General features: G+C 48.4%; 1 protein-coding gene across 1 annotated transcript in view; it reads right to left on the bottom strand.

Annotated features, from left to right (window-relative positions):
* The window catches only part of PIGG (phosphatidylinositol glycan anchor biosynthesis class G (EMM blood group)), an 867,273-nt gene that overhangs the window by 551,538 nt on the left and 300,809 nt on the right, over positions 1 to 14,926 (bottom strand). Inside the window, exon 7 of the mRNA XM_086961823.1 lies at positions 10,386 to 10,603. Coding sequence (XP_086817949.1) covers positions 10,386 to 10,603 — 218 coding nt within the window. The remainder of the gene's footprint in view (positions 1 to 10,385; positions 10,604 to 14,926) is intronic.

Raw genomic sequence — 14,926 nt, 5'->3', positions numbered from 1 at the left:
CTCCCTCATCGCTCTCAACTGCCTTAAATCTTCTGGGGTGGTTTCAATCACTAGTTCTGGGGACTTTTCAAGGTTCAGACTTAGTTGTGAATTGGAGAGCTGTGAGGCCGATAGATCTACCATATTTGGTAGGCTATGTCTTTGACCTTGGGGTTCGGTCCGTTCAGTATTCCTGGGCTGTTCAGGTGATCTTACATCAGCTAGGTGACCCATAGAGGATCTCTTCGCTAAGGCTTAATCTTGGGACACTCGTGTAGGAAGGTAGATCCTGACTATGGTTGCCCCCAACTTTTTTGCCTGTGTTTTAGCTGGTTTTTGACATAGTTGGCCTGGGTCTCTGCCAATCAGGACCCCAGGCCTACTGCTCTCTCTGTAAAATGGATTCCATGTACCTTAGGTAATTATACCAATTGGTATTGGGCCACCTTATCAGACCCTGTAACTCAGGGCATAGGTGTACCCATAGCCTACCAGGGGCTGCAGCATGTATTATGCCACCCCTGGCTGGCCATCTAAATCTGGCACAACTGGCTGCACGACAGCTGGGGCAAGGTGGTGTAATCACCCCTTGCTGTAGATATAGTATACCTATATCTAACCCTAAAATGGACACATAGATTCCTATCAGTCACTCCTATGGCAGGCCTTAACAATCCTGAAGGCAGAGTGCTTGGAATCATGTGAGATGGTGCTCTGGCATGAGCTGAGCCCGTTTGCAGCTTGCGGAACCAAGTCCTAATAGCTGTTCCATGATAACGCGTACCATATACTCTTAAGTGCATTATAATCCTCGCGGTTATTTGCCAACTTCACAATTCAGCGAAGACATCGCCGACTTCATCAGCCCGCACGCCCTCTGCTCCGCTGACTACATCCTCCTAGGGGACCTCAACTTCCACCTGGAGAACAACAACAACCGCAACACCACCACCCTGCTGGTCAACCTCGCCAACCTGGGACTCAAGCAGCTGGTGACCACCCCCACCCACTACGCCGGACACACACTCGACCCCGTCTTCTCATCCAGCAAGGACATCGCCTTCAGCCACGCCACCGGACTCCACTGGACGGACCACAGCTGCGTCCACTTCAGCTTCAGAAGGACCACGATCCACCACCACCAGCAACAGGTTGCACGCAGGAGCTGGAACAAGATCACAGCCGACCAGCTCACGACCTCCCTGAACATGAACCCTCCCACCAGCACAACGAACCCTAGCCAGGCAGCCACCCACCTCACAAAGTGGATCAGCGACTGCGCAGACGAGCTCGCCCCCCTGAGTACCACGCCTAGCAGACCCGGCAGCAAGAAAGCCCCATGGTTCACCGACGAACTCAAGAGCTCCAAGAAGAACTGCCGAGCCCTCGAGAGAACCTGGCGCAGAGACCCAACACCGGACAACATGACTGCTCTCAAGCTCGCCACCCGAAAACACCACCAACTCATCCACGCCACCAAGAAAACTGCATTCAAGGAACGACTGGACAACAACGCACACAACAGCAAGGAACTCTTCAACATCGTCAAAGAGCTCTCCAACCCCAACGCCGGAAACAACGACATCACCCCTTCGCAAGACCTCTGCAACTCCCTCGCCTCCTACTTCCACAACAAGATCGCGGACATACACAACAGCTTCAGCACTCAACCGACGAACGCCACGACCAAACCACCGCCCCCCACCACCACCCTCCGCGCCTGGACTCCGATCAGCACCGAAGACACCGTCCGCACAATGAACTCCATCCACTCCGGATCTCCGACCGACCCCTGCCCTCACCACGTCTTCAACAAGGCCGACGCTGTCATCGCACCCCACCTGCGGGACATCATCAACACCTCCTTCGACACCGCCACCTTCCCGGAGAGCTGGAAGCACGCCGAACTCAGCGTCCTACTCAAGAAGCCATCGGCCGACCCGACCGACCTCAAGAACTACCGCCCCATCTCGCTGCTCCAGTTTCCTGCAAAAGTCATCGAGAAGACCGTCAACAAGCAGCTGGCCGCCTTCCTCGAGACGAACGGATCCCTCAACCCCTCGCAGTCTGGCTTCCGGGCCAACCACAGCACCGAGACCGCCCTGATCGCAGCCACCGATAACATCCGAGCGCTGCTCGACAACGTAGAAAGAGCGGCCCTCATCCTCCTCGACCTCTCCGCGGCCTTCGACACTGTCTGCCACCGTACCCTAGTACAACGCCTCAGCAACGTCGGAATCCAGGAGAAGGCACTGGAGTGGATCATCTCCTTCCTCGCCGGAAGGACACAGAGAGTCCATCTCCCTCCGTTCAGATCTGAAGCCACCGAAGTCATCTGTGGCGTCCCTCAAGGCTCCTCGCTCAGTCCAACCCTCTTCAACGTCTACATGAGCCCCCTCGCAGACATCGCACGCCAGAACAACCTCAACATCATCTCCTACGCCGACGACACCCAGCTGATCCTCTCCCTCACCAATGACCCCGCCACCGCCAGAGCCAACCTTCACGAAGGGATGAAAGAGGTAGCCGAATGGATGAAGAACAGCCGCCTGAAACTGAACTCGGACAAGGCGGAAGTCCTCATCCTGGGATCCTCACCCGCCGCTTGGGACGACTCCTGGTGGCCCCCCGCCCTAGGCAGCGCACCCAAACCAACAGACCACGCACGCAACCTGGGCTTCATCCTGGACTCCTCCCTCTCCATGACCAGACAAGTCAACGCCGTCTCCTCATCGTGCATCAACATCCTGCGCATGCTACGTAAGATCTTCCGGTGGATCCCCACCGAGACCAGGAAGACGGTCACCCAGGCCCTCGTCACCAGCCGTCTGGACTACGGCAACTCCCTCTACGCCGGAACCACCGCCAAACTCCAGAAGAGACTCCAGCGGATCCAGAACGCCTCAGCACGACTCATCCTGGACATCCCCCGTCGCAGCCACATCTCCGGACACCTGAGAGACCTGCACTGGCTCCCGGTCAACAAGAGAATCACCTTCCGTCTCCTCACCCATGCACACAAAGCCCTACACAACCAAGGCCCAGGATACCTCAACAGCCGCCTCAACTTCTACGCTCCCAAACGCCAGCTTCGATCGACCAGCCACGTCCTCGCCGCCGTCCCCCGCATCCGAAGAGCCACCACAGGGGGACGGTCCTTCTCCTACCTCGCCACCAAGACATGGAGCTCCCTCCCCACCCACCTCCGCCTGACCCAGGACCACCTCGCCTTCAGGAAGCAACTCAAGACCTGGCTGTTCGAGCAGTAGCGGACCCCCTCCCCCAGCGCCTTGAGATCCTCTGGGTAAGTAGCGCGCTATATATATATATAAATGCGATGATTGATTGATTGAACTATTGAACTTTGGTATCGCTTTATCAAAACATGTCGAGTAAGGTGTCATACGAATTGGAATACTAACCCCTCGCCAATTCTGGCGACGGGGTTAGCATTCCACCCTTCTAGAGGGACACGACATGTATGTAACTGTGAACCCCGGTTAAAGTTAACTCAAGCCTCAGCATCACAAAATGGATGCTGCCACCACAGACACAAGTCTGACCTCCTGCTGCTGGGAGTCCTTCCAGCGAGGAGAGCTTGGACAAAGGGTTTCCTGTCAGGGGCGGTGCTAGCACCATCCCAGACAGGGTTTTGTGTATCCCAGGTAGGCAGGGCTGAGAGGAAGGTGCATATGCCGGCTTGAACCAGTTCCAGGGGCACACCAGCCCCTGAGCTGGGGAAAGTCCGGACAAGGGAGAGGGGTGTAACCACCCCCTTCCTGGTCCCACCCATCGGCAGGACCTAGTCGCGTGCCAGCCCCTTTCTTTAGTATAAAGGTAGGAGCGGGCCCCCTTCCCAAATTAGATAATTCCGAATCTTGATGACTTTCCACGAAAGAACTCTTGAACCTTTCAGAAGACTCTCCCTTGTGGCTAAGGAGTAGCCACCCTGCACAGCAGGCACCACCCAAGCGCATCGCGGTTTGCTGTAAGTCTCTCCTCCGGATCAAGACTGCCCAGCTCGACGAGACCCGGCTTCCCTGGCACCTCTGACCTCTACCTGCATCATCAGCCACGCTGAGATTCGTGGGTGTGACGAGACCTCGAGGGACCGGCCATCTTCAAGACTGCACGACGCTTGCCCAGCACGACCGCCGAGGGATCCTCGAGTGAGTGCTTTGGGGTTTGAGAAGCCCCAACCCTGAGCAGCTCCAGCACCGAAGTCCGGCCCCCCAGCATCCACGAGATCTGCGTGGGGCCCTTCTGCTCTTTGCTGCTCACCGCGTTGTCCGGCTACTTGCCTGTTGGCTTGTGGCCCTCCTGACGACACACCACGACGACAACACCGCTGGTCTGGTTGCTCCAGACTGGCCCTTGCTCCCCTCCAACAGAGGAGCACCCCGGACCCTCCTGGTCCACTCCAGACGCCATTTTGAGTCCACCACGTGGGCTTGCATTTGCCAAGACTTGTTGCCCCAATCCTGGGTCCAGCGACGTGGACAGCAGATACCTTCGTGGGACAGCTCGCACCTCCATCCTGGTCGCCGACAACGCCTCCTGGTCCGAGAGACTGCAGAGCCCAGCGTCGCCCACTCACCTGGTCGAGGTAACTTCGTCCGGTGCCATCCTGGTGCCCATCTAATCACTGGCTAGTGATTCAGAACTTGGTCCCCTCTGCTTACAGGTATCCTCCATCATCGATCCAGGCTTGGAACACATCGAACTTCATCACTGGTCGCCTGCCAGCAACTTCTTCTTTCAGGCTCCATAGACTGCAACGAGGATTCACGACGTCTTTTCAGACCTATGCAGCCGCAGCCCCTGGGCTAGGTAATTTCGGTGCTCCAGCATAGCTTAACTATCCAAGGGTCCAGATCCTTTTTCGTTTCAGCTCTACCTAGTCGGATTCGTCCGATAACACTAACTTTACGAAATCTAGCATCCATAGACTTTGTCCCGCATCCCGCGTGAGAGTGCACACTCTGCACCCGATCTCCTTAGGCCTCCTGCTCGTAATCTGAAGGTTCAGTAGTCCAGTCCTAGCGATCCTAAAGCCTATTAGAGTAGTACTTACCTGCTAGTAATTTCGCATTCCACTCTTAGAGTATATGGTTTTTCGTGCCCCTCGGGCATTTGTGTAAATTGTGCGACTTTCAGTATTTTCATAAGAGCTTTGTATTGTGCTTAGCGCCCTTTCCTCATAAAGAGTCCAGGGCTGTTGTGTTCTAAATAAATATACGTTTATTTTCATAACAACTTGTGTGGTGTCCTTTCACTTGGTGTTCAAGGGGTATATGTGATGGTATAACAGCTGGCTTAACACGCCCTCTAGAGTCTAGCCTAAAGACTGCTCTTGTCCATGCTACTAGGATAGCTGGTCTACGGTTGACTTACAACCAATCATCAATAAGGGTTGTTTGGACTGATACATAGTGATCACTAGAATAGTGAGCACTGCATATCAGGCCAACTTCTCACATTCAACGTTCTATTATTGAGATGCTTTGCTCTATTAGCGAGTTGGCCCTAATTAAGAAACTATCTAGGGGGCCTATGAGTTGTCCCTCCCCAGCAGCGGTTTTGCTTCTACTTCCTCGGGTTGACATAATGAGAGGAGTTCAATTATACTAAGCAGAAAACGCTGGTAGTGTGGATTTAGAATGACAGAATGTCCAAAGACGATTAGAAAAAACAATACAGGAATATATGCAATTTAGAGGGAGGACCCTACCGTTCAGTAGTTGGAGGGGGGGCCCGGTCCGGTCTAGACCGGTCACGAACGGGTCCGGGCTTAGCCCAGAGCTTAGTCCCGCGCGTCCCGCGTGCGCGTAAGGGTTGCTCCTATTAAAGGATGAGAGACTGGAAAGGGGTGGGGCGTAGGGGCGGAGCGAGAAGAGAACCCAGGTGCGGCCGATGAGCTGGTACTTGGTCCCCTGGTCCTCGCAGTCCCGCTACACGCCCGTGCAAATATCCTCTCACCGTGGTCCCAAAGTCCGTGTGGAAAACGGCAATGTCCCCTGTCTCTCTGGCGGCAGGCAAACAGCGTCTCTAGCCTCGAGCGGCCCCCGCAGAGCGGGGGTCGCGAGGCGCTGACAAGGGCGAAGGAGGGGAGCGAGAAGAGAACCCAGGTGCGCCCGATGAGCTGGTACTTGGCCCCCTGGTCCACGCAGTCCTGCTACACGCCCGTGCAAATATCCTCTCCCCGTGGTCCCAAAGTCCGTGTGGAAAACGGCAATGTCCCCTGTCTCTCTGGTGGCAGGCAAACAGCGTCTCTAGCCTCGAGCGGCACCGGTTATGTAAATTGAAAGGCAGCAGTATTGGAACAAGGTATTCTAGGGAGATCTAATCCACCATCCACCTGTAACAATTATTCTGCCAAATCACTGCCCCCAGATAGCACAGCCATGCCAGTATTAGGTATTGAAGCATCGGTATTTGCCAATAATACATTATTTACTGGAGCTAGGTTTATCTATAGGGCCATATATTTATGGAAAGGCACAGAAACAAAAAGCCATTTGAGATTTGAGATTATAAAAGAATCATGTCAGCAAATATGGATAAAAACAAAGATCTACATGGACTGGAACTAAACATCATCCTAAGGTGGCTCTGAAACTAATTAGATTTTCTCATTGCTTTCAGGGAAATGGGATTTGTTAAAGTGGGGCGGAATCTCAATTACAGCTCAACTATTTACAATGCTGATACGCAGGGCGATACCTCGAGCCTTATGGATTTTTTCTGGCAGTGTGGAGCTTGAAAATACACTCAATTACTCCCCGACTGGAGCGGAATCTGCCCTCTGGCGACTTTGCATAGGAGGCAAGTGTGAGCCTCCTCCACTCGCATGCCAAGTATCAAAGGAACCTGTGCTGCTTTTTCAGGCCTGGACGATCAGTGTCATTAGCTTATACGCACTGAAGTGTCCCTATTGTGAGGGACAGCAGACCTATATAACTCTGGATCCTATCAGTGTATTTTGTGTGTGAAATCTGTTTACTCTGGTTCTCTGGCGGTATACATCTAAAGGATCCCATTTAGGATCCCGGTTTGCCAACCGGCTTGTTTGGCTATTTTGGCCACCTCCATAATATGCTTATTTCTGGAGATAGACCTATGGCTAGACTTTGATTCTTGCCTGCAGCAGGACCTTCTGATCTTCTATGTTTTTAGTGAGCTGAAGGAGGTGTGACCTACTAGTTAGGTCTAATACCGAAACGCGCATCAGCGCAGTTATAGAAGACCACCTGGAAATTATAAAATATATATGTACTAGCTGCCCCATGTAGCTAGGATTATTATTGCTAGACAGAACCTCATTTCTTCTTGTATTTTTCATTGTGATTTAATAATGGCATTGTCAATAATTGTTGTCTAGGGTTCAATATAAATGTAAGACTATCTCAACTGGATATATTAAAGAACCTTAGCAGTTTTTCTATGTTAGACTGAGCATGGTCTTTTTGAGTTTATTTCTTCTTGCTGTTTTTAATATGTGTTGATTGTCTGTGGTATGAATGCGGTATGCTTGACAGATCTGATGAGAGTTGATCTATGTGTTGTTTGATATCTTTGTCTTTTATTAGCTCATTTTTTGTATAGCTCTGCTAGCATCCCGAGTATATCGTTACGTGCTAAACTTGATTAATATTTTTGATAAGAACGAAAGTAATAAATAAGAAATGTAATTTTTTTCTTTGTTGCGGGATTCAATGCAAACACACAACATTGGACCTTATTATTTGTATCTTTATTTATAGCAATCCTTGCGAGCGGAATGGTGTTCAAGGCTCATGTCTGGGACTCACCTGAGCACTCCAAAATTACGAGGTTTTCCTATTATTGAAAGTATTTTTGCATCCAGGATACCCCCCTTTTTTATTGTGGATTATTCCCCTGACACCCTTCCTGCACAAACCATTTTTCCCAGGGGCCCTCTTTTTCTGACTTTGCATACCCCATCTATGGTAATACCAGCAACAGAAATAAAAGATTTGCCTTTGCATTCTATGAGTAAAGCATCAACTTTGCTGTATCATCACAGAAGAAAAATGAGGACTGAGTACTTTGGAACTTCAGTGTGGCAGGTTGTGCCCAGAGAGTATAGGTTGACAGACACAAAAGGAAATGATGTCTGGGGATAAATACACAGAAGTTATTTCAGCAACAGGAACAAGAATATTGATTCCCTGCGTGGGAGCCTAGTCCCCAATTCTAACTTGTAGACAATATACTTACTCACAAAGTCATCCTAAATTCTTTTACATATCTTTAATCTATTTTTTGACATGGATATCTACAAAACTTTTCATTTTATATAAATGCTGACACAAACATTATACATATAAAAACAAACGGTCTAACCAAGAATTCCTAAACCTTTTCGTGCCCATGCATTTGAACCTGGTTGCAATGATATACATATTTATAAGTAATCCGAGGGGAGTCATCCTTTTCATACACCACAAAAACAGAGAGAGACTCGCCCTCTATTCAGTCACTTGTATACAGTGTGTTATCAAATTCCTAAATACACATTTCAATTTAATTGACTCCTCCTCTTCTTTTGGTTGACACATTTCAGCCCACTGAGTCGGGCCTCATCAGGACAGGGGTAACACAACACAAACATAACTCACTCGCAACTGAGTTTTTTATTTGTATTTCTTTATTGTGGTTTTAAGGTACACTTCACATGTTTAAACAGTTATATCTCACAGACAACTCTGAACAACAAGCAGTACTGTCCCCGTTCAGCAGCAATGTATCCAATTTGGGTTGTCTCTTAAGTGCTTACCGAACCGACAATTAGTAGGATCATTGTCATTGGTAATCATATAACCTTAGAACTGAACACCCCCCTCCCAATCCCACCCCCCCTTACCGGGCCCACCCACCTAGCGGTCCATCTAACATCAGTTCAATCAGGGGTATCCTCTCTTCTCTCCCCTTGTCTGGGAGATTCATTTCCCACGTAACTATCACCAGTCGACACGGTCTGTGTAGAGTTGGGGGAGCTTCTCCCTCACTCCTGGACCATTAGCCCCCACGCCTGAAACACTTCCGGGAGTTCCTCCCCCAATGCCCATTCCTTCAGGTCGGCTTTCCAGTTCTCTATCAGCGGCCCATGCAGAGCCAGCCAGTTAATTGCTATTCGCCATCTAGCTGTCACAAGCCCCAATACCAGGAGCTTCCTGCTGGTTTTGCGTTTAGGGTCTCGGGGAATCAATCCAAAGAGACAAGTACGCACCTCTAAGGCAACCCTCCATCCCGTTATTCTGTGCAGATCCTCTAGGATAGCTGTCCAAAATACCTGCATAGTCGGAAATTACCAAACCATGTGTGGGAAATCTGCCGTTGCATAGTGACATCTGGGGCACCTTGGGTCTCTCGAACTATCAATAGTATGTAGGCGCTTGGGCGGGAGGTATGTCACTCGCAACAGAGTTAGTCAAAGCCTTAGGTATCTGGGTATAGACTCCTCAACTCATCTGGACCTTGAATATGTCCCCAGCTGAATAGCGACAATACACTACAACGGTGTATACACTACCAAGGATATCGAGTCGCTGACAGGCGCGAGGTTAGATTCTGCCCGCGGGAGAACAGGTGAAAATAGATGGCAGCAGGAGGCTACGTATTAAGATCAGCAAGAATGGAAATTGCTTCATTCTAAGTAAACAAAAGCTACGACTCGATATCCTAGTAGTAAAAGGGAATGAAAGGACTCAAAACCCTAATTTAGATTTAGGCCCTAATTATTCTGTTCAATAGTCTGTTTTACCTGTCACTTGCCCACAAACTATGAAATATTATCATGTACAGAAAGCAAAATAGTATAATGCCATTTAAAGGTGTTTGGTAAAAGTGCATGTGTAAGTTGCACATTTTATCTGGTAATAACCTACAGCCTGCTTTCGAAAAAAGGTCTAAATGCGGACTGACTTAAGTGAATTTCTTCTCATTGTATGTTTGCTGAGAAACTTCCTGACTTGAATATGCAACAGGAAATAAATTCAGAGCAGCAAGAATGATCCAATTGTAGTCTGTAAGTGTAGCGAGACTTCTAGAAGTCACGAACACCAGAAAAAGCTGCGCTTGAAGGAAATGTATGTAATCTGGGTGGGACATAATGAAAAAGCAGAAAGCTTTTTCTATTGTTAACATTGTATTGAAGTTATGGATGTTTGCCAAAATTAGTATTATAAGACTAGACTCACAGCGTGTCTAATTTGAGACTGACTTATAACTTCCAGCTGTATTAGTTTGGGTATATGCAATAAAACTGTTTGTATTCTCCCTCTGCTGTAGATGTGGTGATTAAATGATTTTCACTGCTTAAAGGATTTTGTCCCAACACAGTTAACACAGAATTTATGGAGAAAATAATTAAAATGACATACCTCAAGTATTATCACTGTTCCTGCTGCCATGGAGTACATGTCATACTGGGCTATCTGTTTGCTGAGAGAAGAGCTCAGGGCCCTCAGGGCATATAAATATTGCTTGAGCACTTTTTCCCCAAGATTTGAGAGAGCTTCTGAGACATTGCCCTCAAGGTACAGCTTGATCCAATTTCCATGTGATTTTTCTGCCATTTTAAATTGCTCATATCCAGAATCTTAAATTGATAAAATGCAAAAACATCAGTTAAAAATAACACTACTTTTTGAGTTGTACAAGTATACTCAAACAGAACACTTTAACCTGTGAAATCAGCATGGATATTCTGCATACGTGCTAAACTAATAATCGGATATGGTTAACCTGACTGTCCAGACTTGTCTGAAATATACTGTAGTAGCTGTGGATAACACTACTGTTTTTACATACATAAGTAAACCAAAAAAACACATTACCACAATTCATGGATACATATATACAATGCAAACACTAATTAAGAATAAAACAGTTAGCTACGCTGGAATTTTAAAGTTATTCCCCAATACAGTAGTGTTTATTGCTGCTGAGGATTTTAATTCTTGCTGGCAAACTCTATTCTTATGGCAGTTTTTTCTGGAGTACTAACAAAAAAGAGGAAAGGAGATTTTGAACCTTCCAACCTCATTAGGGTTATTATACCCTTGCTTCAACAGGGGATTCTTTAGCTATGCTGACATTCTTTTACAGCAATCAGCCCTGCCCAATAGATTATATGTTTACTAAAGTATGTTCATTTGAACTTGGGGGTAACTTTAGAATCTTAGACCAGGAAGGATGTGATCATCGACCTTTACATAGAAGAACCAGTATAAACTTTGAAGCAACAAGGCAAACTGTCCTCCGTCTGGCATAGAAAATTCACAGTACAAAACCACATTTAGATGAAATATGTTTGCACCAATAGAATTCAAGTCCTATACAAAGACGGTTTATGCATGTAATGGTAATGGATTGAGGGTATTGAAACCTAAATAAAGGAATGGTGTCTTGTATAAAGAACAGGCTGAAGAAACTAGGTGAATTACAGGAGAACCAGAAAGTAAATTATAACATTAAGAATGACTGGTTGTATAAAAATTGTTAAGATTTTCAAAGTTAAGAAAAACTTGTCTCAATTTAAAGAAATCAAACGACAGTGAGCCTCAGAAAAAATAAATTAAATGAAGAAATACTTATAGGGCACGCAATATGGAGTAAGAAATAGAAATTTTATCAGAAGTGTTGGAAACAATTTTTGTTTTCGTAACATATTTTTATTGGCATTTAAAGGTTACATTGACAGAGTACATTTGGATACAGTACATTGGATTGCCATACTCTCTATTATCATGTGGGACAGTGCTATTCATACTCTGATTAGTCCATTGCTCTGGCAACAGTGAGGCGGAAAGTCAAATGATTGCCATGAAAAACTGGGGTACGAAACTGGGGGGTGTTCATGGAATTCTGGGTACTGTTGTCAGATGGAGGATCGGGGCGTTGTATACACATTGGTCGGTACAGTTATGCACTACTAGGGAGAATGGGAAATATATAGTCAGACGCGTTCTGACATCTGGCCTTCAGGTGTGGCGTGATGTATGGCCCTATGCGCTAGTGATTCTACGTGGACGCCGCGGTAGGAGACCTGGGGTGTGTACTTGTAGGCTGCTCTGGCGGTTGTGAGCTTATAGATACGTGTGTGTCACAGTCTGGGTTATCACGGGCGGGGACTGTTTGAAATGGTGCAGTAACAGGGCCCATTCCATGGAAATGGGAAGCTTGCGTATCCCTTTCACCTCCTCTTCGCCTAATGTTTCTTCCTCTGCAGCTGCCCATTTGAGTACTGATCCCACCCACACCGTAATCGGGGGCTTGTGGGGGAATCTCCAGTGCATGGCTATGCCTCGTTTGGCCAGTAAAATGGCCAGTGAGACAAACCTAGTGGGCGCTTTGTGTTGCTTCTGTTTCTGGAAGATACCTAGTGCACAGGATTCCCAGGTGGTCAGGTGTGTGTGCCCGGTGAGCTCTCCAAGTGATTTGTGGATATTGTGCCAGTATGCATGTATAGTAGGGCAGCTCCAGAACATATGGTACGAATCTGCTTCCTGCACATGACATCTAGGGCAGAGGAATTGGGTATCAGGATAAAATCTTTGGAGGCGGGCTGGTGTCAGATATGCCCTATGAAGGATATAGAATTGTATATTTTTAAAGCTTGCGTTTCTGGATACCTTCTTGGGGGATTCAAGAGCCCTCTCCCATTCTTTCTCACGTAAGGGGTGCCCTATTTCTTCCTCCCAAGTGGTCCGTAGGGTCTCTAGGGGTCTGTTTGTAAGTTCCCGTATGGCTTTATAGAGCCATGTGGTTAGGTGTCGCCCCACCCCCATATATAAGATTGTATGGATGACCGGGTGTGTGGCTAGTACCCCCGACGATAGGTCATGGTACAGTCAGTAACTCTCGAGTAGTTGGCAATGAAGTAAAAACTGTCCAGGGGGGAGATCGTAGTTGTCTACGAGTTGTTGGAACGGTCTTAGTTGTCCGTCCTCAAATAGTGACTCTGCTGCTTCGGTGATACCGCAGGTCGTCCGTGTGTGGAGCATGTTGGATGTGTAATAGTGATCGTGTTTGTGCCAACCGACCAGCGGCAGCAGGGGTGAGTATGGGGGCTTCCCTGGTGACATACGATGTAGTCTTTGCATGCACTTGCGGACCACCACTACTTGTAAGGGCTATGTCTGTTTCGGTGTAGTTCCTTGCACTAATAGGTGGTGTAGTTCAGGGGTGGGCACCCGGCCGGTTGTAGTGTATGTCTCACCTAAGTGTCTGCCTGCCGTCCAGTAGGATAACCACTGCAGTTGCGCCCAGAGGAAGTATGATTCGAAGGACAGGGCACCTAGTCCTCCTTGCGTAGTGGGTAGTTTTAGTTTTGCCAATGCTATCCTATGTCTGCTTTTTCCCCATATTAGCGAGCGGAGGAGTGAGTCTAGGTCTCTGAAAAAGGTTCTGGGTGGGATTACTGGTAGATTCGTGAAATGGTACAGCAGTCTCGGGACTGTTATCATTTTGGCTAGAGCCACCCGGCCAATCGGGCCAATGGGAGATTCCGCCAAAATCCAACTGCCGACCTGATACTGGCCAATGCCCTACAGTGATTGCCCTCGAAAATGTCAACTGGGGAATGATAGAGACGGATCCCGAGGTATAGGGGGGCCTCTGCAGTCCAGGCCACTTTCTGGTCCCCTAGCCAAATGTTCTGGGGGGAAGGTTCGGGTGTAATTGGTATACTGTGGATTTATACCAGTTCACTCTCAGCCCTGAGGCGTCAGCAAATTCTGTGAGCGTTGCCCAAATGGGAGTGAGATCTGCAGTGATGTCTCGAACATATAGCAGGAGGTCATTGGCATACATGGATACACTGTGCAAGGTGTCCACTATTGGGATGCCCCAGTGTTGTCCCTCCTGGCGCAGCCGTATAGCCAGGGGTTCTACCGCGAGTGCAAAGAGCAGGGGTGAAAGCGGGAAGCCCTGCCTCGTGCCTCTTTGCACCGCAAATTCCGGTGAGATGTACCGCCCGATGCGAACTCGCGAGGTGAGTTTGGTGTATAAGAGCCATGTGTACGTCAGGAGGTTGGGACCCAGTCCCGCTCGTTGTAGGACAGAGAAAAGGAACTGCCATGTAAGGGTATCAAAGGCCTTTTCGAGGTATAGGATCAGGCAGGCCGCCCGTGGATACTTGTCACCGACTTGATCTTGATCATGGAATAGTCGGCGTATATTTTGGGATGTGTTCCTGCCTGGGACAAAGCTGCATTGGTCTGGGTTTTACCAGCGTCATATGATTTGCAAGTATCTGTCCGCTAATATCTTTCCTAGAATCGTACAGTCGGCGGATAGAAGCGTGATGGGACGAAAGGAGGCCATTTGCTGGGGATCGCGGTTTGGTTTCAGGAAAGTCACTATAACGGACTCCCGAAGGGATCTTGGCAATTCTCCTACCTTCAATGCAACCGAGAACATCGCCACCAATCGGGAGACCAATAAGGGGGAGAAAGTGGTATAATATTCTAGGGGGAACCCATCCAGTCCCGGAGCCTTATTACGAGCTAAGGCGTGAAGGGCTTGAGTAATGTCTGTAGATTGTATCTTCGTATCCAGTCTGACTCAGTAATTTTGGGGATCATCAGGGGGTCAAGAAATTGGTCAAGTATGCCCTGCTCGGTCGGTGCTAGGTTACAATAAACCGCGGAGTAGAATTGATGAAACGCCGAGAGGATCTCATCCTGGGACCGTACAAGATTTCCGAGGGGGTCTATTATTTCTGTTATGGGCCTCACGTCAGTGTCATGTTTAGCTAACCATGCCAACAATGTACCGGTTTTATCCAGTTCTTTGTGCATTAGGGCCGCATATTTTCTAAAATTGTATCGCCGGAGGTGGACGCAGGCAGCTTGGTATTCTGTCTTGGTGTAAGCCACTAGTGTCGCTGTTTCATCGGAAGTATTGTCTCGTTTAGTAG

Source organism: Lissotriton vulgaris, chromosome 3_1 (assembly GCF_964263255.1).
Source record: "Lissotriton vulgaris chromosome 3_1, aLisVul1.2, whole genome shotgun sequence".
Classification (NCBI taxonomy): Eukaryota; Metazoa; Chordata; class Amphibia; order Caudata; family Salamandridae; genus Lissotriton; species Lissotriton vulgaris.
The sequence above is the reverse complement of the archived record's forward strand: the minus strand, read 5'-3'. Positions and strand labels throughout refer to the sequence as shown.